Source organism: Xiphophorus maculatus, chromosome 9, assembly GCF_002775205.1.
Source record: "Xiphophorus maculatus strain JP 163 A chromosome 9, X_maculatus-5.0-male, whole genome shotgun sequence".
NCBI classification, from domain to species: Eukaryota; Metazoa; Chordata; class Actinopteri; order Cyprinodontiformes; family Poeciliidae; genus Xiphophorus; species Xiphophorus maculatus.
In genome coordinates, this window is record NC_036451.1 from 11,885,718 (window position 1) to 11,909,380 (window position 23,663).

Here is a 23,663-nt window from a genome sequence, read left to right on the forward strand (position 1 = left end):
GTAATGCACCAAAACTGCTAAAGAACAGTGTGAAGCGGAACCCTAATGCAGAGAGGAGGCTGCTTATCTTTCAAATAAACCTGTTTTAAAATTAAAAGCTTTACTGAATAACATAAAAAAATACAAAAAACAAAATCCAGGGAAACTTATGGGAAGACCAGAAGGCTTTCTATGCCTTCTGATTCTGGTCAGACTTACTGAAAGATATTTAAAGGGGCAGTACTATCTCTTTTCCAGGAACATATTGTCATTTTATAGCATAACCAACTAACTATGTTAACTTTAGATGTAAAAATAAAATGTGTATCAAATATGGCTTAAAAGAAATTTTACCTGGTAATTTAATGCCTTGAAATAGGGCCTCTGTCGCTTTAAACATTTTTGCTCTTTCTGAAACTCTGCCTTCAAAAAGAAATCACATCGCTCCTCTATTTACCCTTTAACAATGTTTTCACCAGCATTGCACTGAGAAGTAGCTGGTATAATGAACTCAGTTCCACTAGGTGTTTGCTAATTGTTGCTGCCAAGTCTGACAAAGCTGAGTGACGGAGAAGAAGCTCTGTGAGATGGAAGCTTGGAAGATTGGAATCTGTAGCTCCAAGGATGAGCTGCACCTTGAAGGAGGCACTAGGTCCACCCAGGCTTTTTGCAGAGCACAGTTGAATGGTTGCCACAGGAGATGAAAAGATTTCTCAAACATGCATGAAAGAATCAAGACAACAATCCAGATGTGTTTTTGAAGAGGGAGTAACATTATAACATGATGTACAGCGCAAAAACGTTGATTTTACATAATACTGTCCCTTTAAAACTAAGAAAAACACAAACAAGTCCTAAAGATAGTAAATGGCTTGCATTTGTACAGCACTTTGTCAAGTCTGAAGGACTCCAAAGCACTTCACACTACATTCAGTCATTCAGTCATTCACCCATTCACACACATATCCTCACACCGACATGCTGGGAAGCTACTGTATCATAACCACAGCTGCTCCTACCACCATTGCCACTGTTGTCCCAAAGATAATGACAAGAACAAAAATAGTCAGTTTAATTTTACTTTACACCTAAAGTGTGGTTTTGTATTTCTTGTCTGAGAAACTACATACAGATTAGGCATTTATAATGCAGACAGCCTGAACCAAATTAAATGGTAAATGGTAATTGCCTTGAGCTTATATAGTGTTTAATCAAGCCCAAATTAGTTTAATTTCTGTGTTTTTGTTATTTAAAGTTTTAAAAATATATATATATTTGTTTTGCTTCTTGAGAAGCATTTGTCTGTAAAACTGAGTAAAAATATCACTACTAGGGTCATTAAAAAATAATTTTATATTTATTTTTGTCAGATGGTGATGACAAAGTTCTGGGTCAGGTCCATTAAAAATGTAATTTTCAAATTTTGCAACTGGGAGTCTGCACCTTAGCATCTTTACATTTCCAAAACATTATTTGTCATATTTGTATACATATGCTTGAGGAATAATTTAAAAAAGATTTGGAAAAATTTAAACCCATTTTGTCCCTCTTCTCAAGAATCACTGGTAAACAAAAGGGAAGGTTATGTTTAGTAAGACTTGGACAATTATGTTACTTAAAATTGATCTTTAAAATATTTATAATATTTATGTTTTATAATTTACAGTCCAAATTCTACTCAATTCCAAGAAAATAGACCCCCCCTATCTTAGGGAATACTAAATTGTTATTGTATTCATCCGCGGCGCAGTATATCATGCACCGAAGGCGTAGGGCGAAGAACGCCTGGCGGAGTGATTTAGTAAGGGCTACACCCAAGTCTGTGTCTGGTGGCAGAGGCTGCTCTTCGTTGCCTAGACCAGAAGAAAGCCGGGACGTGACAGAGCCGGGGGTTGAGGTTGCTGGATGCCCGTTAACCATCAAAAAAATACTGCTTCTTCTTCGTTGGAGAGACAACCGTGATTTATTTTCACTTGCCGTGCTTTATTCCCCATCCTAGAACTAATATCAATAACATGTCCTGGCAAAGCTACGTGGACAACCTGATGGCTGATGGCAGCTGCCAGGACGCGGCCATTGTGGGCTATACGGACGCCAAATACGTCTGGGCATCGGTTAATGGCGGAGCCTTTTCCAACATTACGGTTAGTGTGCTCTCTGTGTCCTCTGTATGTAGATTAGAACCCTGTAAAATACGCTGTTGATTAAAAAAAAAAAACAAAAAACGTTTATCTGCATAGCCTGGCCTTGTTGAATGAGTGCGGTACACATGGTATGCAGTGGTCCACCACGAGATGTACACGAACTAGCGTGCATACTTGCTTTTTAATCTTTCGTTACTATTCAGTTACTCGTTTTATGTTTTTAACCCGAAAGGGGTTTCAATTTCCCGAACTGTCCTTATACATGCCCACTACAGTTATCGGAGATGACCCAAGTGGTCGGAAAACTGTAGCTAACGGGGTTAGCCATGTTTGCTTCTTATACCGGTCATTTGTTTTGAACATTAAGTAGCAGGTGTGTGTGTGTTAAACGTTACCCATATATAATTTTACATTTTAATACTAGCTTAGCTAAAAATTTATTTAACAATTAAACCTCTGTAGCTGAGAATTCAACCTGAGGAAAGCTGTATGTCGGCATCGGTAATCAAGCTAACGGCTTAGCTCAAATGGGGGTGGTCATCCTCATTGGAAAACCGTTGGAAGCTAACGCTACGAGCTAGCAGCCGTTGGTCTTTTTTTCCTGTTCGGCTTCTGTGAATCTCACTACCGCCCCTTTTCTCCAAAATGGCGGATACACATTCAGTTTCTTGTCCCTTTATTTTTTATTAGAAAATGTCTCTTATTCTTATTTTGGATTCTGGTGTCTTCACACCAGGATCTTTGTTGAACTTCTGTCTGTTTTAAATACGTTTTCTTTTTTTCAATATCAATCGATTGCAGCTATGGGTTTAAAATCTTTGTCGGTTGTCCTTCGCGTTTTTCTCGAGCCACCATTTTGTATAAAAAATGTAATTATAATATTACGGGATTTCATGATGCTGTATATGGATTATAACTATATTTTTACGCTTTGATGTGCATTGTGTAACGCCATAAAATGCTGAGCCATGCTACAATACATGAACGTGTTTTCCGCCTTTAGCTAAAGCTACTGGGAGTGTCCACCCCTTCGATCTAAAATGTAATTTTCTCGTCTCTGTCGATCATAATCAGAAAAAATATATTAATGTTTGACACTATGGAAACCACGTTTTTTAGCTAAGCGTTTTTCCTACACTAGTAAAGATGGATCTTTCGAACATTATGGTGGAGAATCGCTTATAGACGTCTTTCGATATATAAGGTTTCCCGTGATAGTATGTACTCTTACCCTTATTTTAAAACTCCGTCAAATGTGTATTATATATATTTATCAAACTGCATCCAAGTCTATCTGGACTTGAAATATTTATATGTAAATAAAACAACCTGCACATTTATCTGAAAGTTATTCCAAGTAACTGACATTTACAGTTGCAGATGTGATATAGCCATCAGACCGCAGAACTCAAACATTTTGAAAATTTTTTTATGTTATTACTTCTGTCTTCAGGCAAATTGGATAGAAATCTTTCATATACTTTACTGTCATTGTAAAAAATTGAAAATAGAAAAAATTGTGTTCAGATATGAGATCAAGAAACTTTTTTGTTTTCTAAGAATGTATAGATAGATAGATAGATAGATAGATAGATAGATAGATAGATAGATAGAACAGAAGATGACCAGTTTGATTATGGTGAAAAAGTGTCAAACTTTAACTGACCCTTAAAGCATGGACATATGCCTCAGTCCCTTTATAAACATGTTATATTTCAAAGACAAGGTTTTGGCCTGAGATAAGTTGACATTGCAACACAGAAGTTCTGGTTTTGATCAACTCTGTATAGCAAGTATTCATGGTAATCTGAAAAATACTTTTTTTCTTCTTCCTTTCTCCCCTGTCCCTCTTCAGCTCTCTAGTGCCATGACTTTGCACTTTGGGCCTGTACCTTTTTGATTTGAGGTGTTTAAGTTTTTTGAAAGTTTCCATTTTTATGTGAGATTAGCTTCTTGTTCTTGGGAGCTAGGATTATCTATTTACACTAAGATTTAATACTTTACCAATTAATCTGGCTTTTAATTTTCTCAGACCTTACTTGATGGTCCTCGGTGCATGTGTGTGTTTTGTTTAATTTTTTTTTACTGCCGGCTTAATAGAAAAAAGTCCATGTTTGAATTCTTGTGCCTTCTCTTCTGGGATTGGAAATAAAAGCATCATTGTTAGCCCTTATTCAAATTTAGTAAAGGTGACATTATTTCAAGACTTGAATATCTAAATATCAGGTCTCCTTGAGAACATGTTTTCTGTCTGAAAACTTGTATCTCAACTCTGTCACGATAAAGAAATTTGCTTTACATTTTTTTCTTTTTAGGCATCAGAAATCGACGTGTTGGTAGGAAAGGACCGGGAGAATCTCTTCACCACTGGGCTGACCATAGGCACTAAAAAGTGCTCAGTACTCAGAGATAGCCTGTCAGCTGAAGGGGACTGGACAATGGACGTCCGGACAAAGAGTCAAGGAGGAGAGCCAACATACAATATAACTATAGGCAGAGCAGGCAAAAGTGAGTACAACATTAACTATAGTTTACATATTTTCTGCATTAAAGTTCTGTTTCAGTCTGCATTTATTTAGTATTCCTAGATTTTCTTTAGTGGTCGTGTTGTGAGTGCATGTTGTGGAGGTGTTGAATGCACCCTTTCCTCAATATATGATAGGTATGAATTCTTCTCTTTGGAATTTTGTTATGATGGGGGAACAGTAGTACTGAAACTGTTCTTGCTGCAGAAATGTGTTTTTCAACATGTTTTGTGCAGCACCTTAAGAAGTTTATTTGAATAGAAAGGCATTTTGTCTTAACATTAAATTTAAACTGAATGTACGTGTTAGCGTAGGCTAAGGACATTGTTCTCTCATAATTTAGTGGTGCTTCATAATGTCGCAGCTTTTAGTAGGAACATGTTTACATATTTATGAATCATTACATATTATCAGTTTATGTTGGTTGTTTTAGTAAAAATTTAGTTTTTACACTTTCCACCAATTGTTGCTACTGAGAAACTGCATAGTCTAATTTACACAAATCTGGCCTATTTAAAAAATATAAAAAATAAAAATGTCATGCATAACCTGTTATAACAAGGTGTGGTTAAAAGTGTGTTCAGAACTGATTTAGATGCATAAAGATTAAATGCCACATCTCGCAGATGGCATTGTCTCAAAGTGCCAAGTGGCCTTGTAACCTCATTTGGTCATTTCATTAGTGAGGCAAAATCAGGTGAAAATGTTATCTTGTACAAATGTGCATCCTGGAGGAACTCCTCCCTCTTCCAACAGACCAAGCACTACACCATGGCCCTGTCTGTCCTAACCCAGTTGGTAACATGGCATCATCTTGTAGCAGTCATTTGGTGCATAGGCCACTTTGCCATTCCACTTTGTGGAAATGATTACCTGTATGGGACTGGGAGGGGGGCTCTTTTTCAACTGTGGGAATAACAGTGGTGTAGAAGACTTTATTTTTAGGTTCTATCAGGTCTAGAAGATTTAAAACAGACAATTTTGAGCTGTGTGGGGGAGAAAAGAAAATTTCAATAGAGGTGTGCTGATCGATCAGCCACCAATCAAAATCAGACGATTTCCGTGAAAAAGTGTATGATGGGTGATCACCTATATCTCACTTCGCAGCCTGTGTGTGCAGCTTATCTCCTATTTCCTTCACATTATGCAAGCGCGTGGCAACAAAACCTAAGCGATGCCGTGTGGAACTTTAATGCTTTGAGAGTGAATGGGGACGTTTGCGTGTTGCGGTGGAAAATTCAGGGTTGAAGCACGTCAAAATGCATCAACACAACGAATCTATTATGAGATTTAAAAAACTGATTGGAATCGGCAGCAAAAAACCTTATCGGAGAATTCCTAATATTGAGTAAATGGCAAAACCATTGACACCTAGCATAGTGCTGTCTCTTTAGTATGCTACTGGCAATAGTTGTTGCCATGTTTGCATATTAAAAGATGCATGCAGGAACAAAATTGTCATACATCAGTAGATAACTACTTAAAGAACATATTTACCATATATTCTGCTTTGTTTATTAAAGCATTTTGACTTCCTGTTGTACAAGTTTGAGAAATTTACCTCCAGGAGTACTGACGGGAAGTAAAGAGGTCTTGGTCATGTGACCATTCACTCTAGCCACATGAAACAGTTGCTGTGAGCGGGATTAAATGGGTTAAATATCAAATTGATATTTGCACATTTAAGCTGTAAACTTTTTGAGCTGGATGTCTGATGCTCAAAACAAAGCTACATGATTTTTGTCTTTCATGACTCAGAATTTAAACTTCTCTTTGGACCAATGAACAATCTGGCGATTAGGGTAGTGGTGATGACTAAAACTGTTTGGTGTCAAAGACTAGCCTATTTTAAGTGAAATTAAATGATTACTAAATTAACAAGTCCTCTCTATTGCCCTTTTTTTAAAAACATTCTCCATAAAATAGTTGCCTATAAAATTAATTCAAGATGCCTTTATGGATTTGTCTGTCATGGCGGCTTCTATGTTGTCTGTTTGAACCCATGTGCACCGTTTCCTCTACTGTTAATGCTTTCAGGTGAGAAAAACAGATTTCTATTTTCTAACTGAAAACCTTTTCTGGGGGAGGATTTCCTTAAGCCTCCATGAACTGCATGCAATGTCTGCCTTTCTGATTAACACAGCCCACTCTAAAAAGTAACTGTTCCCCTGTGGAAGGGTTTGGGTGCTTCACGGTGCTCACATGTATTGAGGAGAGGTACCCTAAGCATGCTGCTACTTGCATGTGTCTTTGGTGATGTTGGTGAGAAGCTTCATTATCTTCCCTGCTGCTGGTGTAGTGAATATAGCAGGCAGCTGTGTATAGCACTAAGACACCCAAAAGGGCTATGTGTTGTAATTTAATTTAACTAAGTGATAAAAATGTGATACATTTTGTGTTCTAGGTTCTTGAGATAAACTCCTATTTCTCATCAAATTTCTAAAGTTTACTTGGAAAGTCTTTTGTTCTAGGAAATGTAGACATATTGTAGGATATAATCTTGGTATGTTTGGGTAAAATTTCTTGCTAATCACTAACATACATTACAAAACAAGTGACCAAAAGGAACAATGAAACCACCATTTTTAATGCTCCAGTTTCCTTTAAATGACAAGAATTCATAACATTTTTCACTTTGGTTCAGCTTCAGCAGTGATATTAACATATTTGTGTGTTCACAATGTTAGATTCTAAACTTTATAATTTATTAACGTACTTTGAGATCCTTGACTGAATTGGCTCAGTTTGTATGCAGCTCTAATAGTTAGCGCAGCGTGCATGGACATTTGGCAACAAAAAAAAAATGAAGTAACAACTTACTTCTACCTATTAAGTAACATGTACCACTTTAATCACAAAATCTCTAGCTTCTTAAAAGGGCAGTATTATGTAAAATCAACTTTTTGAACATTACAACATGTTGCAATATTCTCTCATCAAAAAGGTGCCTGGCGAGTTGCCTTGAGTATTTCATGCATATTGAGGAATCAATTGATCTCATTCGAGGTGAGGCTTCTGTCCGGAGCTGCACTTTCCGATCTTCCACCTCACAGAGCATCCTCCCACGGCTCCTTCAGACTAGCTGGCAGCAATTGGTAAACATGTAGTAGAACTGTGCGTCTGCGGAGCTCAGGATACTATTGCGTACAACGCTGGTAAAACTGTTAAAGGAGATGTGCTGTTATGACTTCCAGAAGGTAGACAGAGGTTCAATTTAAAGACACCAAATTACAAAGTCAAAAAAACTTTACGCCATATTTCATATACAGCATTTTTTATAACTGAAGTTAACGATTACTTGATTGTGCTATAAAATAGCACTGTGGCTTGAAAATGTATAATACTGCCTTTTTAACTGTTTTAATTTTATTAGCCTTTTATACTTAGAAATTTTCCTTGAAGCACCATTCTTAAACAAAATGGGTCACTTAAACTCCTTGTGAAAATGCTGAGCTTTAATTAGGCCTTGCACAGACTTGCTGCACTATGCTTCTGCTTGTTCTCGTCCTAACGAAAGTACACTGTCAAACAGGTTGCATGCAACACATCTTCAATCATGTCCTACTCACTCTGTCTAATTGTAGTAATATGTCTCATCACCAGCAGCACTGATAAGAAAATTATGGTTTCTCCCTCATACAACCTTCCAAACAAAGGCACTGCACAACTTTTCGTACGGTTCTTCGTCTTGCTTGCTGCTTTTTGGCTCTGCTTGTTTTTTCTCTTCACCTGTGTGATCTCAACATCCCTTCTAAATGTTCCTTCTGTCTCTTTTCTTTCAGTCTTGGTCTTGGTAATGGGCAAAGAAGGGGTCCATGGAGGCGGATTGAATAAGAAGGCATACTCGATGGCAAAATACTTGAGGGATTCAGGGTTTTAGATTAGAAGTAGCTTTTGTGGTGTACTAGAGGGAGGAAAAAAATTAAAGGAAAACAAAAAAAAAGCAAAAAACAAAGCTCAAAAGGACAAAAAAGGTTTCTGTCAAGCTCGCATCCCCCCACCACACACACACACCATACACAGGCAGTCTCATCAAATAAAACCCCCCAGGAGCATTTAATGGTGCAGGGCTCAGACCCAGCCTAAACGGTGTAGTCCCATATTTATCAGAGGTAGAACAAAGTGTTTTTATTTTCCCATCCCTGCTCTCATCATGCTGCTTCAATTTTTTTTGTCCTTTTGTGTACTCCAGCATTGGTTCTTGTCATGGGAAAAGATGGTGTCCATGGAGGACAGCTCAACAAGAAAGCATTTCTGATGGCTGAGTACCTGAGGAAGGCCGGCTACTAAAGCAACCTGTAACCAGCTACCTAGCAGTTCACCCTTGCCACCCTGTTGCATTTGACACTACTTCCAGTCCTAGTTTGTAGTTTGTTTTTCTGCCTTCTCTCCTCCCCATTTCTTTCCTCCCTCCCCATTTATCCTCGAACCTCTTCCCTCCACACATTCGCTCTGTGTATTCTTATCTCCTTTCAAGCACTCTTATGTTTATCCATAGTAAAAATGAGCATGTTGCTAAACAGGATGTCATGACAAATCTGTACTTTACCAAGACCAGCAAAAAAAAAAAATTGGCAGAACTTAGACAAAGGAAGCTATAGCATCAATTTGTAAACTATCCTTGCTTTTGTGTTTTATGGTACTCACCACTAAATCTTCTCATATCACACACACTCCCTCCTTGAGCAGCCTATGCCTTTGGAGCGTTTGAGCTCTAACGAAGCTCGTCATGTCTTCCTTTATTTCCTCCATGTCCAGGAGAGGAGACTGTCTACATGTTATCCTCAACAAACATCACACTAACCTCCTCCTTGCCAAATTATTTAGCTCCCCCCATTATTTTGGCTTAAATCAGATGACACTAAATCATATCTCACCCTTTATTGAACACTACCCACCTCTCTCAGCAGAGTTGCTGTACTGTCCTGAATCAGTTTTGATAGAAGTGGGGTTGGGATCAGTTCAGTTCATGACATCCAGATGCAGTTAGTCCTCCCCATTCCCCCTTCCCACCCTGGCATCACAAACTTCCCAACTACACAAACTCCATGGACATTCCACAGTAACAGGCTCAGGCACTTAACACTGTTTTGTTTGCCATCTGTTAAGTTTTTTTTTTTGGAAAGGCTGCCATTTTTTTGGACAGTAGCTATCCCAGCATATACCAATCTGGAGTGTGTCCAGTTTGAATTTTGTTTTTGTTTTTTTATAGGACCAAGTGTAGTTGCAGCCCGGGTGTTTATACAACTGCTCCAAATCATGTGAAGGATGACTAACTTTTTCTGATGAAGAAAAACTGTGACCAGGCGGAGATGTTGTGGCTAAAACTAAAAGGGGAATGGGGGGGTACAGGGCAGGTAAGGGTGGGAGAATCTGGAAAATTAAAAAAAGTCCTCACTATTACTGTTGAAACAACTGCATTTGTACAAAGCCATGCTGTGTTGACAACTGCATAACTGTGGAATAAATTGCCTTTATAGTCAACTGAGCTACGGGGGGCGTCTGCTGATCTGTCCACGCTCAGAACTGCTAACTTTAACGTCCAACTGAGAAACACCTAATTTCTAAAAGTAGAAATGACACTCGATGGGAGACGAGGGTATTGGTTGGAACAAAGATGCTCATGGTTGTCTTGTTGAAATATAACTACAGAACCTGTGTATCCTGTGCCATAATGTAGAGATCTGTAAGATGGATTTTACCCACTGTTGGCTACGGAGTCATTTCATCGGCACTTTTTTTTTTTAATTTGTAGCTTCAGCTCCACTGTCTTAGGCCTTGTGGGATATGTGTACTCAAAAACACTGTTCAAGTCCTGTTAGCTGATCTGTTCATTTTCTTTCCTCACCACTTTATATTTTTTTCTTGCATCTGGGATACAGTCTTTAATGCATCTGATGTTGTATGCATAAACCAAGAAATGCCATAAATTGATTTATCACCTTGTTTACAGACAGATCAAATAAATTTATTCCAACCAGATAAATGTTTACTCTGTTCTTTTAAATGTCTTGTGTTCATTTTATGGGAAATGTGGTCTGACCTGCTCTAATCAGACCTGGGTGTATGCACTTCTAACTGCAGATTTAATCAAAGTTCTCATTGCAATTAAGTTTTAATACTTTGTATTTTCCTGTAGAAATGTCAAACTCTTAAAATTGGTTATGTTGCATCTTAAAAGTATCTGTTTAAAAAAATTTAACCAGTGTATGTTTTCCTCTTACTGTAAAGTCAGATTGTTGGTCATTTCACTTGTGCAGCAGCTCTCCTGATGGCTGCTTTCAGACTAAACAACTCAGGGTCAGCTCTCTGAAGGGCTGCATACTTGCCAGGGTGTTTAACTTTTTCTGGCTCCATGTCAGCCTGAAAATGCGCGAGGGGCAAGAGCTGATAATCAGTGCTCACCTTGCAGGGGTGGGCAACTCCAGGCCTCGAGGGCCGGTCTCCTGCAACTTTTAGATGCATCTCTACTTCAACACACCTGAGTCAAATAATGATATTAGCAGAACTCTGACTGCACTTGGGAGGTGATTCAGCTGTTGGATTCAAGTGTGTTGGACCAGGGAGACATCTAAGAGTTGTAGGACACTGGCCCTCGAGGACCAGGATGGCCGACCCCTGCTAGAGCAAGGTCAAATTTGCTTTTGTTCTTTTGGGTTGAAAGCTTCTGTCCAGACAGAAGGAAAAAGTCCGGTCATGTCTGAGTGAGTTTTGAATTAACTTGAGAGGCCATATCTGATTACACTAGCATTTAACTAAATTTCATTACCCACTTGACAAAATCAGACTTTTAAATTGGGATTGAATTTGACCTAAAATGCCACAGCACAAATTAGAGGAAAATGGATAAATGTAAAGAAGGAAGGATAAAATGAAGACACAAAATTTAAAAACTTAAATCAAATGAATCTGCATTTAGTCTAGGGAAAATGGATCTGTTTTTGAGAATTTCTTTTAGTGACAAGGTTTAACTAATGAAAAAATTAAACTTAAACATGGGACTTGTTTTAGAAACGAGCTTGGAAAACAAGCGGGGAACCCGATTAAACTGTCGCAGTACAATGTTATGAGATGGTTCTGCCTAGGAAAAATCAAATCAAATGGTTGGCCCATATGACTCATCATCCAACCACTAAAGAAGGCAATGGATGTTTCAATTTGAATTGCGTCAGCACAAAAGTTTGTGGTCTTGAGATGTAGGGATGCTAAGTGACTAGAGTTCCTCATAACATGATCAGCAAAGACATTTATTCAACGTTTTTGTGTACTCTTGTCCCTCTCTTCTACTGTGAGATAAAAGATTAAATAGAAAATACAACAAACTTGGAATTTAAAAAAAATAATGTAAAGTCTGGCTGCCTGAAAATCCCCCTGGAATGAATTTCTCATTTTTGTCTTAAAATTCCTCATTTTCTTTTATTTTTTTTTAACACACCCCACCTTGAATTTAACAGTTCTGCAGTGAGTGACTTGCTGAACTATAACCTAGAGATGCAATAAATACTTTTGTACACTTTCTCTTAAGGTCTAGTTAGTTTGTAAGAGAATATAGGTCCCAAAATGTCCCATGTGATGCTTTTACAAATATTTTAGATTTATTGTGACACAATTCAGATGCATAAAAAGTGGTGAAATTACCCTTTACTTTAAAATAAGAAGCTAACTTTAATCACACCTTTGAGAAATGACCAAACACTTTCACAGTAAACATTTTGTCATCCTGAATGTCTTATTTAAAAAATGAAATCTAGAAATGTATGTAATGTGTGAATAAATAGGAATACACAAGTTGACATCCACGACTTTATATTTCTATTTGTTGCTCTGGATTAGAGGTACTGTAGCGTATATCCATCTTAAAAAACATGTTTTGCCTTTCAAAACTGCAATGTTCTGTTTTAAGTCAGTTTTTCCTTCCGCTCAACTTTCCATTAATATGCTTGAAAACAAAAGCAGAACTGGTGGATGGAGACAACTGGATCTTTGAAAATGCTAGTAAAACAATTTGAATCAACATTTGTAGTTCGGGGTTATTTATTGACATGATTTGTTGAGAACAAATGTACATGAGCAGGAAGAAAACAGGACAAAAATACAACTAAAAAGGCAACAGGAATTATTTTATGAATTAAACAGGATAATCCTGCACTTTTCCTACAAAACATATCAGTATGAGTCCATAACCAGGTTTATAAAAAAAAAAAAAGCAGCAGCCAAAATATGTACCACAGGGAGTGCAGAACATTGTAACACAAAACAAAATGTGATGCATCATAGAAAGCACATTCTTTTTTCTTTTTGCCTTAAATCAGTCTGTCGATCCAGACTGACTTGTGCTTCACTCCATGTCAGTCAGTGGTAACAGAAAAACTGTGGCACAAAAGACGTCGGTGTCTAAACTCCCGCAAACATCAGGCTAGAAATAAAATGGCAACACAGTACTGCTGAGCTGAAACGCTGTGAGTGCTGCATAGTGGTTCAGTTCATGTCAATGTGCTTCTATGTATATACATGTAGGACTGAAGATAATCAAAGGTTAATATGGAGCTTCTTGTGATTTATACTTTATATAAACAGACAATATCTATGCTGCTCTCTGTCAGGCATGGTGAGGGCAGCAGGACCCTTTTCATGGCTCTTTTCCATGAATAAATACAGTGTAGCAGTCTACTGTAGTCGGGTTCTCTCAGGTTAAAACATGTCTGAACTCCTACACAGGACAGGAGCCTAATGTAAGCAGTGACAGAAGAACAGAGATGATGGATCTGTTTTCCCATAAAGTCTCTGCAGATATGAGGGTGCCAGTCAAGCTCGCGGTAAGTCGTGCTCGTCGGAGCTCGGCTGCTGCATCTGCACCACAACTGTCTCCACGGTAACCTCCTCCTCGCTGTCGCTGCTGTCCAGCTCGTCGTCGTCGTACTCGGAGGAGTCCTGCTCCGAGCGCGACGCACCCGACATGGTGCCGAAGGAGTGGGCGCTGGTCGAGGCCTGGGAGCGCAGCAGGGGCGTGCTCTCGGACACCTCGTTCTCGTCGGGGCCGCTGTCCCCCTCCTCTGAATCCGAATCCGAGTCGCCATGAGAGGGGACCACCTTCTGCTTGCACACAGGACACGTCTTCTTGGTTTTGGTCAGCCAGGGGTCCACACACTTGCTGTGATAGGCTAGGAGAACAAGAGCATCGGGTTTAGAAAACACAAGCTTCCTTTCCGCACGTCAGTATCCTGGCCATTGACTTCCTGCGCGACTCCAAGAGCCGAGAGTTTAGACCGTCTGAACAAGGGACTGATTTCAGGAAGTTTTATTCTCCTTGGTGATGTCTTTTTGTACTATGTGGTAATTTATTTACTTTCGGTTCATCACTTTAGTCATTGTTTTTAAATATATCATATTGATAAACTTGAGCATACTCACCATGAGAGCACGGCAGGACTCTGAGTTTATCTCCATCCTCATATTCATCCAGGCAGATGGCACAGACATCATAGTTATCCCCTGAAATGAAAATATTTACCACTGAGCAGTTTGATATGAAACTTTTGTATCATTTACTGATTTTCCCACAAGCTAAAAGTAGGGGAGGTTCACTGCCAAACCAAGTCAGACCTGGTCTGATGAATGAAGGGCTGAATTCAGCTAAAGAGGCGACTTCTGAAGGCACTCTGTGGTACCGGATTAACTTTAAAGGTATCAGAGTAAAAGGGGTACAAACACATCACAATTTGCATATTTGTTAAAAAAATTAATCTGGAAGGGTTTTTGTCCTGTTTTCTGTGGATGTCTCATAAAACACATTGGTTTGTCTGGAGATTTAAGATGACAAAACGTGAATACTTTTATAAGGCCCTGTTAAAGTCCTCTGTAGGAGATCAAAAGCCTAGAGGCAGCTCCACGACGCACCAGGCAATTAAAAACTCTGCTTCCTCACAAGTTGGGTTTCCCTCCATTCTTTGTCCAAATATGTCCCTGATCCCACCCGTCTGTCCCACCCTGCCGGACTGGTCCATAGCCAGCAGGCTGCACAGCCTCTGATGCAATAAGTGCTGCAAAGCCTCTGGTGCGCGCGCCGAAAGTTCAGGAATTTGTCTTTGTACTCCCTTACAGATTCCTCAGAGTTCCTCTTCGTTTTCCTTCCCTTTCTCTTCCCTGCTGGGGGGCGGAGGCCTGCGTGTTTATGTAAGCTTTAAAAGAGTATGTTTTCCCTGACTGGACTCTGTGTCCGTGCCAGGGCTGCATGTGACCGTATAAGGAAGGGGAGTCGCATCGAAACCGCCTCCCCTCTTCTTTTTCTCTCCAAGCATCAGCAGCTTGCCCACGGCCCCCTTCCTCTTTACATTTTCAGCTCCGTTTCTTTTAGATCTCGAGCAGAAATAGAACCGCTGTCCTCATCAACCGTCTTCATGATCAAACCTTCCTCCTCTCCAACAGGGCTGGACAGTGGGGGTGAATGGGAGACGCCGTTAATGCAGGCTCGGGTCCAGAATACACTCAGGAACTGCTGATCTGTAGCAATACGGGAGCTATTCTAAGAGAAGCAGGAAAATAAAAAAAGTTTGGTGGCTTTCTGAACTCTGCAGACTGCAGAGATACTGAACAGGGCTGCTTATCATCTAAACAGTTTCTTCTGTTTGGACAATGTCTAAAGATGAATATGAAACCTGATGATTTTAAACGCACAAAAACGACAACTCGTCACATATTCACGCACCCAATTCTCAGCTTCTAGTACCTTCTAGGTGTGAGCTGAGTATCTGTTTACACAAGAGCGGCAGATAAAACCAACAGCAGCTTGAATATAAATCTGATCTACAGTAAGTCTTTATAAGAGGATATTTGGAACATACAGTATTTTATGATATTTCTGGTAATTATGTATTTATTGCAGTATTATAATCTCACTTGGAAGAAATGTAGAAAAATCTAACCTTTAACTAACAGTGGTGAAAATGTTCTTCCTTTAATTTAGTTGGTTTTTAGTAAAATCCTTCACTTAAAAAAAGTAGTTCAAATATATATATTTTCAAATCTCTATTTTACTCTAAATAGTAATACATGATTCTGTTCTTCTGGAGCATGCCTCAAACTCAAGGCCCTCGGGCCAAATCCGGTACTCCATAGCCATTTTTATGGCCCTCTAGATTGTAGAGAGTCACAAAAGGAAAACTTCAGGATAGAAGTTGTGTGCTTAAATATTATTTTATCAGTCAAATAAAATCTGGTTTTCTTTGTACAGTGTTAAGGAACAATGTTAAAAGGTTGGATTTTAGAGGGTGGCAGACATTAAATGCCAATCGGCTACACTGTTTAACTCACCCGCACAACTACAAATATCGCTCTCCCACGATGATGCGTGTTCATGTTATCGTCCAGTACATCTGCTTCCATGAAATCTTTTTGAAACTGCTCAGGGGCTGATTGTTTTCTGTTAAAGCGCTTCAGAGTATATTGATGTCAGAGGCAGCGGGAACTCCCAGCCATTCATCATCTGAGCACCCAGCACAGACCATCTCCCTCTCACTGTGAATGAGGTACAGATGTGAATCGCGGTATAATCAATGCAAAGAGATGACTCTTGAAAATAAGATCTAGATCTCAACGTGATCTACCTGGTTAAATAAAGAAAATTAAAAACACGCTTTGATCATTTTTCCCATACCTCTTGTGGTTTCTGAGAGGGAAGATGCTGATCAGACTGGGGTTTTTTTAGTCAAATTAGGTGGCTCAGATAGAAAGACCTTTATCTGCACCTGTGTGTATCTCTCACAGGTCAGTTGACAGTTATTAATTACCAAATCAACAGAACATGGACGAGGATAGAGTTCATAACCGGTTCTGGTGACTGGCAGAGTCAAAATGACAGATGACCAAAGGAAGTAGGTTCCATACGACTCATGAGACTTGGACAACCTAAACACTGGACTTATTTCAAAATAAGACCAACACATACCTACAAAATAGGGTAACTGCAGCTTTGGGTTTTATATGACTGTTTTAACTCAACCAATGTTACACGTGCGATTGGTAAGTTTTAAAAATGAAGCTTACTCAAATTTTCAAAACAAAAGCATCATTGTTTTTTATCTACTCTACATATTATGCTAAGAAAAGGAGTACAATGGGATACTGGCTTAGAATATAGGCTCCATGCTTGTGATAACACACATTCTAAAGGTAGTATCAACATGCTAGTTGATACTGTATGTATCAACTAGCATGATACTGCTATCACTAGCATGTAACATGCTAGTGATAGCCCTCATGCTAATGTTAGCCTTATAGCTAAAAGAAGTACTTTTAGCTAATTTTTTAAATCTAAGCTAAGTCTAGCATTCCAAATGGAGTGAGTTAATGGAAGCCAATATGATAATGAAAGCCCACTGGCGACTGACAGCAATTTAACTAAACTTTTATCTAGTCAACATTAGCATTTTAGCTAATTAAACCTATACACTAATGTTAGCATATTGAATGGAGTATGTCCATGTTAGTCAATATGCTAATAATACTCCACTTGCTATTGAGAACCATGCTAACCTTAGCATTGTTGCTAATTTTATCTTAGACAATATTTTGGATACTGAATGGATTAAATTATGCTTGTTGTAACCCACATGCTATTGACTACATTTAAGATAACCCAGCAACGTTGCTAATTTTGATGTGGGTGCAGCCGACATGCACAGTTAAGTGGCTCCCATTCAAATTTCTTCAGAAATTTTCTAGTTATCAATTTTTGTGGCAGTAGTGATGTAAAAAAAAACTACTTGATTTAGTTTTACCCCTCTACTGTATAGTCAAGTTAAAGCTGCCATTGTTACATTTTTCCAGTGAGTCTCATGCTACTGCGCTAAAAGATGAATTTAGCTATTTTACAAATTTTTTTCCCCATGGGAGCCACTAAATGTGGCCACCACTGTATATTTTACTTAACCTAAAGAGATCGGGATTTATATTCAGTTGCTGGGAATTCTTTGCATTTAACCATTTGAGCCCAGATTGTGCTTGTAAAGCTCTAGTAGCTCCTCTCTCTCATTAATCGCACAGGATGTCAGCATTCCTGGCTCTCAAAGGAGCCACGCTGGCCCACTGAACTTGGGATGAGCGATGAATGTGTCTGGGGGAGTTAGAGCAAGTGAGCGAATAAAAGCAAGTGTGACAGAGAAAAAGAAAATTGTATAAAGGGGGAAAAAAAACATCTCCAGCGTGTCACAGCAGGAACCAACCAGACCGGGCTGACTGGCACACACACACACAGAGAGAGCTTCTTAGAAGGGACATCAACATGCTCCACACACACACTGCAGCTGGTCTGCTCACTCTGTGGGTGCGCTTCAGATCTCTGCCCACAGTTTGGATGCAGAGCGCCGCAGAGAGGAATGGAGTGAGTCATCATAACCAAGGAGGGATCAGAGGAACAGTCCAGATTCTGTCTAAAATGTTCCGTCAGAAAGCCAGTCTGAACAACCCAAACCAGCCAGTGAGTGAGGATGATGTAAGGCTCTGTAATAAACCGTGAGCATAAGTCAAGTTAACGGCAGGGCAGCGGCGTACTCTGACAGCCAGGACAGCAGCTATTACATAATCCTGCACACACTGACACAGATCCTCGGTTGCAGGACGCTGCTCAGGCTGTTATTGTGTGCTAATTACATGGGTGGCGTGATTTCCATTAAGGCATTGTCCATACAGAAAGACACACTCTGTCTGATATTCATGTCAGCCTGAGGTTTTCTGTTCACATACATGCAAGTTGGATGCTGCACATCAGCTCATCTTTAGAAATGCATGATATATTCATAAAGAAGAATGTCAGAGATAATTAAAGTCGAAACACAGCTATTGTTTGTTTTTTTGTTACAAAGAGAAATCAGCCAATTTTCCATCAGATTTGACCCTGATGCAACTTTTTTCCCATCCTTAGAAAAAAACAAAAACATGACAATCAAGTCCAGGCTCAGAAAGCCAGAAATTGGCATTGTGGTATCTGTAAAGATCCAAACCAGTTTCTCAAAGAAGCAGAATCAAGAAATGTGTGAAACAACCGTGAAGGTGGGTAGAAGTGTTCATCAGCAGGAAGAAATCCTGCCAGCACAGCAACAGCAACAGCAGCAGCAGCAACAGCAGCGGCAGCAACAGCAGCAGCAGCAGCAGCAGCAGCGGCAGCAGCAGCGGGGGACGACACCTTCACATCTCCACAAACAACTCTCTAGAAATGACTAGAAATGGTCATTGTAATTTAATGAGTTGATGTTAAAAAGGTTTTGTTCAATGTTTTTGACAAAGATGCACCAATCAATCGTTTAGAGATTGGAATTGTTACATTTTCCATTGATAGTCTCTGATTGAGGATCGGCAGGTCAAAAACTGGGAAAGTTTTATTTTTGTTCAATAAATGCAGCAAAATTCAGAACTTCTGTTTCCTATGTAAATGTAACAAAAAAGGAGAGTTGCAGCAGTTTTTTCTGTTTCCATGCAATATCTGCACAGGATGTTAACAACAGAATGACACTAATAATTGAGGGATTTGTTTATTTATTATTATTTTTGTTCTTTTGGCAATATAAAAGTTTGCTTTCATCTAAAAAAAAATTGTTAGATTTTAAGGTTTCATATTTTTCTTCGTACTAACACCTAAAAGATAAAAGTAAAATTGTTTTTTTGTTTAAAAATTCAACAACAAATAGATTAACACAAACAATTTCCAAACAAAATGTAGCTTTTGCCACTTTAAGCAAATTTTGCAACACGTTTTGTTTCAAATTATTTGTTCACGCTCTGCTGACCATGTATAAGCCAGCATAAACTTCAGGAATGAACTCCAAAAAGGTGCAGGATGACAACAGCAGAGGCAGAAAATGCTGCAGATTAAAATCTGCTCTCTTTCTGATTCTAAATTTCAGAAACAAAGATGCTAGAATCAGCAGAGGCATTTTCTTCTTAGCTGCTGGACGTTACACCCTTTAAGAGAGCATTGTCCAAATGTTTGCCCATGAGACTCAAAACTGCCAAGATGAGAGCAACTCGAAAAGAGAAATATAATTCGAGAAAAATTCAAATGGAAAAGTACGTTTCCAGTCATTTTTTAAATAATACGCTAAATATGCAAGACATTAATAATGAGAAAAATAAAGTAGTTTAATTTTATAAATAACAAAACAGTGTCTCTTTGCATCAACCATCTGTGCTGTGCAGGCCAGATTCACTGTATTTGTTAATTTTGGTCAAGGGCCACAACTTTAGGCACCCCAGATCTCAGAAAACTCCAGCAGCACCCCAGGGTCAAATCACAGCAATGAGTTTGTGCCAAGCTAGTGCCGCTCCAGAGAACGGCTTTAAAAGTGATTAGGCAGAGATTTGGCGTCCCCGTCCTTTACAGCCAAACGCTCTGACTCAGCTGGCAGAAAGTGCAAACGAGAACCCCAGCTTCTTTTTTTTTTTCCTGGACTCGCTGTAACAGAGGCCAAAGCAGACTGTGCAAACCCTGCGTCCGATCGCCCACAGACGCAGCCATGACTCTGCTAATGTGAGCAACAGTCGTGGTTCATAGCTGATTGGCTGCTGAACGTCTGTGCTCTCTGGGCGGGTCCTAGTGGCTCGGCTCAATCAGCCACTTCACTCTGAAGCTTTGCAGCGGGGGAGAGAGGGAAATACTTATTATGCACCACCTATTTTCTCCAAAGCTCCCCCGGTGTTTCCCAGCACGGCTGACTGAAGTCACTGCTCTCCAATCTGCAAAACAGAGCTGCAAGAGGAAACGCAGCAAGCAGGGAAAACCTCCACATGTTAAGCCTCAAAAAGGACTTTTCATAGCTTATTTAAAACCCACAGAGAGTGTCGTCTAATAAAACCTCAGAAGAAGCGGCAGTTCGATGCAGCAGCTCCTTTATGACATCTTCTCTTCCTCCGTCTGTCTTTACAATAATAAAAAAAAAAACAGCTCAACCTGCCTCAAGAAAACCACCAAACTTTTAAAGTCACATTCCAAATCAGCAGTCATGTGTCCAGTTTCAACAGAGACGAGCTCTAATCTGCAGCAGTGGGCTTTGTGGAGAAATCAAGCCCACATTAATCCGATTAACTCCAAGGTGCGGAGCTGTGGTGAGGAGAGATGTGCCATACAAATGGATGGATGGTGCTTTCTTCCTGGCTCGGATCGCGTGAGGAAAAGCTGAGGAAACGGCAACACTACTGAATGCTGACGAGTAAAAAGGCTTGATGTCTGGACCAGGCTCACCAGTATGTTTTTATGGGAATAGTTTTGGTGTGACTGGTTCTATATAAAGTGGAGAGTTGAGGTGTTGTCAGGCAGTCAAAGACATTCCTCGAAGAGGGAAAAATGTTTTTTTCTCTAATGTAATTTTCCATGCATTATCTTCATTTTTTTGGTTTAATAGGCAATACCACATGTGCTTTGGGGATATTTAGATTATGCTAAATGTTACTGTTATTCTCACTTTGATAGATGATGTTTGGGGATGCCTTACCTTTCTTGAACTTGTGGATGGGAAGTTTCTTCAGCTGATCCTTCCTCAGACGACTTCTCCGAGCTCTGCGTCGATCCTGGACGAACTTTGTGATCTGGTTTAAACGGGAAACAAAAGACCTTTGGGATTTTAGGGATACGGAGCTAAAACAGACCCATCACTAGAAATGCACTGAGGAAATTGACTGGCGACCAGGAGTCAGATGATTTTTGGATTGAGTCTAAATTGGTCCAAAACTCAATAATCTGATCTTTTCCCAAGCAGCGAAGGCATCATATTTAAGCAATAACCAGACTGACCTAAAAATAACACTCTTGAATGTGGAAATTACTACTAAGGGAAGAAGTTGGAGTGTTTTCCACATCAGTGAAGTGTTTAAAATCAACATGGAGCACTGCTGAAAACTGCTTTGTAGACAAAATAACTGGCTGCTGTTTGTTATCACTACACATAATTCAGTGAGGATTTCCTCAGCTTCTGTTCGCCAGTAAGAATTGTACTCAAAACTGTGCCAATGTCATATTTGCCGTTTATTCACATGACAGGAACTGTATAAAGAGGACACACACAAACACACCAGCTGATCTTAATTATTATTAAAATTATATATAATTTGCATAACTGACCACTGCATGTAATTTTAATGTAGGAGAGAGGATTAATCATAGGACACAAGCAAAAACACCATAATGTGCTTTATTTTTATTTTATTTCCAACATAAAAATGTTGCCCATCTTGATACAGCTGTGATGGGTTGCTACAGGAGGACTGGGCCGCCTTTGACTGTTTTAGGTCTGTGTATTGAGAACGATGTGTACTTTCACATAAGTCTCCAAAAGTCTCCAATAACAACATACAAAGTGATCAATTTGATACTAGTTGCATTTTTGGAAAGAGTGTCGCTAAATAAAGCAGCGATGTTTAAGAGGAAGCTTGTTTAAAGGAAACGGTATTTTCTGTGAGATGTGTGCTGGTCATTCTGGCTGCAACAAAGCAAGCGAGAGCAAGACTTTCGTTTATTTTAAAGTGATTAAACAATTAATGATCACTGATATTTCTGAATATTGTGCCTACACCTTTGTCTATTACAACACTTGAACAGGAATTACAATTGTGGTTAAATTTATATAAGCAGGTCAAAAGAGCCAGATATCAGAAATTAGTTCCTTAAAGAATAATCTCTCATTTCTACCCGCAAGGCATAAAAAATACAATATAATGAGCTTGGAAATCAAACTTTGGCCAGTCAGACCTCAAAGCACACTTTAATGCAAGTAAAATGAGTTTAGAAACAAAGGCTTTACCATGAAAACAACGATGAGGATGAGGCAGATCCCCACTATGATGAGGAAGGGGATCAGGTAGTACTCCAGAGGCAGGCTGAAGTCTGGGATCAGGACCAGGTGTCCTCTGGTCAAACAGGCAGAAAACACATAAAAAATCATCAACCTTTAACATGTCAAAGCTACATCATGGCAGCAACACTGAGGCTAATTTTCTCACTGGAGCTGTTCGTATTGATTCTATCACTACACATAATTCAATGAGGATTTCCTCAGCTTCTGTTCGCCAGTAAGACTCAAAACTGTGCCAATGTCATGTTTGCCGTTTATTCACATGACAGGAAAAGTACAAGGATGACCCACAACAACACACCAGCTGATCTTAATGCTGAGCTCACAAGGAGACCTTACAAAACCGGAAAATATCACATCAGCAGCAATGACGATGTTTCACAGTGAGATTCAGATACTATTTAAAATGAGCATGTAGCTGGTGAGCTAATGGGTTTGCAAACAGCATTTAGAGAAGATGAGAAGGAAATGGTTTCTGTTAAAATGGACCATTGGGCTCAGACTCACCCTTTGTCGTACATGTAGTCGTCTTTGAGAGCATTGGCGGTCAGCTCACTCACAAATACAGAGGGAATAACTATCTGCTTCAGAACATCCACTAAAAACAGAAAAACAATACATTCATCATGTAAGTACAGGCAAAAAGAAATGGTGTGTTTACAGAAAATCAGAAAAAACTGCCGTTTAATATTTTTAAGTTAAGTTTTAGCTTTTATTATAGAGCTGATGCTAACCTAATCTCAAAATGTTATGTGTGTATGTTAAAACAGTTTGACTAATAAACTACAGCCTCTTTAGGGAATAACAAGCCTCCTGCTCGGCTGCTTTTCTAATCAGTGCTTATCATTTGGTAATATATTTTTCCACTGAAGTAATTTTTATCTCATTTGTTCTCAAAGCTAATCAATAGACCCATCATAAAATGATGCAGTCTCAGTAAAATCAGTAAGGTGGATGAAATTTCAGTTCTGTTTATTTCAATTGTGCTTTAGTTCAGGGGATACGATAAGAATAAAGAAAATGTTTTCTGTTCGCTACCACTTCTGCACTCATTAAACAATAACTACAACTTTTCAAACGGGAAGTCAAATGCTCAGTTTAAGTAAAAAAATCACTTTGATCATGGCACATTGACACATCTGGTTGTTCAAAAGAACAGAAGAAAAGTGGTGCTACAC

General features: G+C 39.1%; 2 protein-coding genes across 4 annotated transcripts in view; one reads left to right on the plus strand and one right to left on the minus strand.

Moving 5' to 3' along the window:
• Positions 1 to 1,781: 1,781 nt before the first annotated feature.
• LOC102228356 (profilin-2-like) lies at positions 1,782 to 10,630 on the plus strand. 3 transcript variants are annotated; one of them, XM_023339535.1, is made up of 4 exons: positions 1,782 to 1,876; positions 1,979 to 2,123; positions 4,439 to 4,631; positions 8,841 to 10,630. In XM_023339535.1, the coding sequence occupies exons 2-4, from the start codon at positions 1,995 to 1,997 to the stop codon at positions 8,936 to 8,938; spliced, it is 420 nt and encodes a 139-aa protein (XP_023195303.1). In that variant the 5' UTR covers positions 1,782 to 1,876; positions 1,979 to 1,994; the 3' UTR covers positions 8,939 to 10,630. The 3 variants fall into 3 exon arrangements, with proteins under 3 accessions (XP_023195303.1, XP_005800369.1, XP_005800368.1); XM_005800312.3 differs by lacking the exon at positions 8,841 to 10,630 and adding an exon at positions 8,431 to 8,649 and having other exon boundaries at positions 1,806 to 2,123; XM_005800311.2 differs by having other exon boundaries at positions 1,812 to 2,123.
• A 2,034-nt stretch (positions 10,631 to 12,664) lies between these two features.
• Positions 12,665 to 23,663, minus strand: part of rnf13 (ring finger protein 13) — a 35,812-nt gene continuing 24,813 nt past the window's right edge. The window contains exons 6-10 of the mRNA XM_005800310.3: positions 22,993 to 23,083; positions 22,435 to 22,540; positions 21,130 to 21,223; positions 14,060 to 14,140; positions 12,665 to 13,809 (exon numbers count right to left, since the gene is read on the minus strand). Of these exons, the coding sequence (XP_005800367.1) occupies positions 13,454 to 13,809; positions 14,060 to 14,140; positions 21,130 to 21,223; positions 22,435 to 22,540; positions 22,993 to 23,083 (728 nt within the window). The 3' untranslated portion in view covers positions 12,665 to 13,453. The remainder of the gene's footprint in view (positions 13,810 to 14,059; positions 14,141 to 21,129; positions 21,224 to 22,434; positions 22,541 to 22,992; positions 23,084 to 23,663) is intronic.

Coding starts and splice junctions, on each gene's coding strand:
- LOC102228356 (XM_023339535.1), top strand. CDS start 1,995: ATGTCCTGGCAAAGCTACGTGGACAACCTGATGGCTGATGGCAGCTGC. Junction 2,124..4,438: donor GAGCCTTTTCCAACATTACG/GTTAGTGTGCTC, acceptor TTTTCTTTTTAG/GCATCAGAAATCGACGTGTT. Junction 4,632..8,840: donor TATAGGCAGAGCAGGCAAAA/GTGAGTACAACA, acceptor TGTGTACTCCAG/CATTGGTTCTTGTCATGGGA.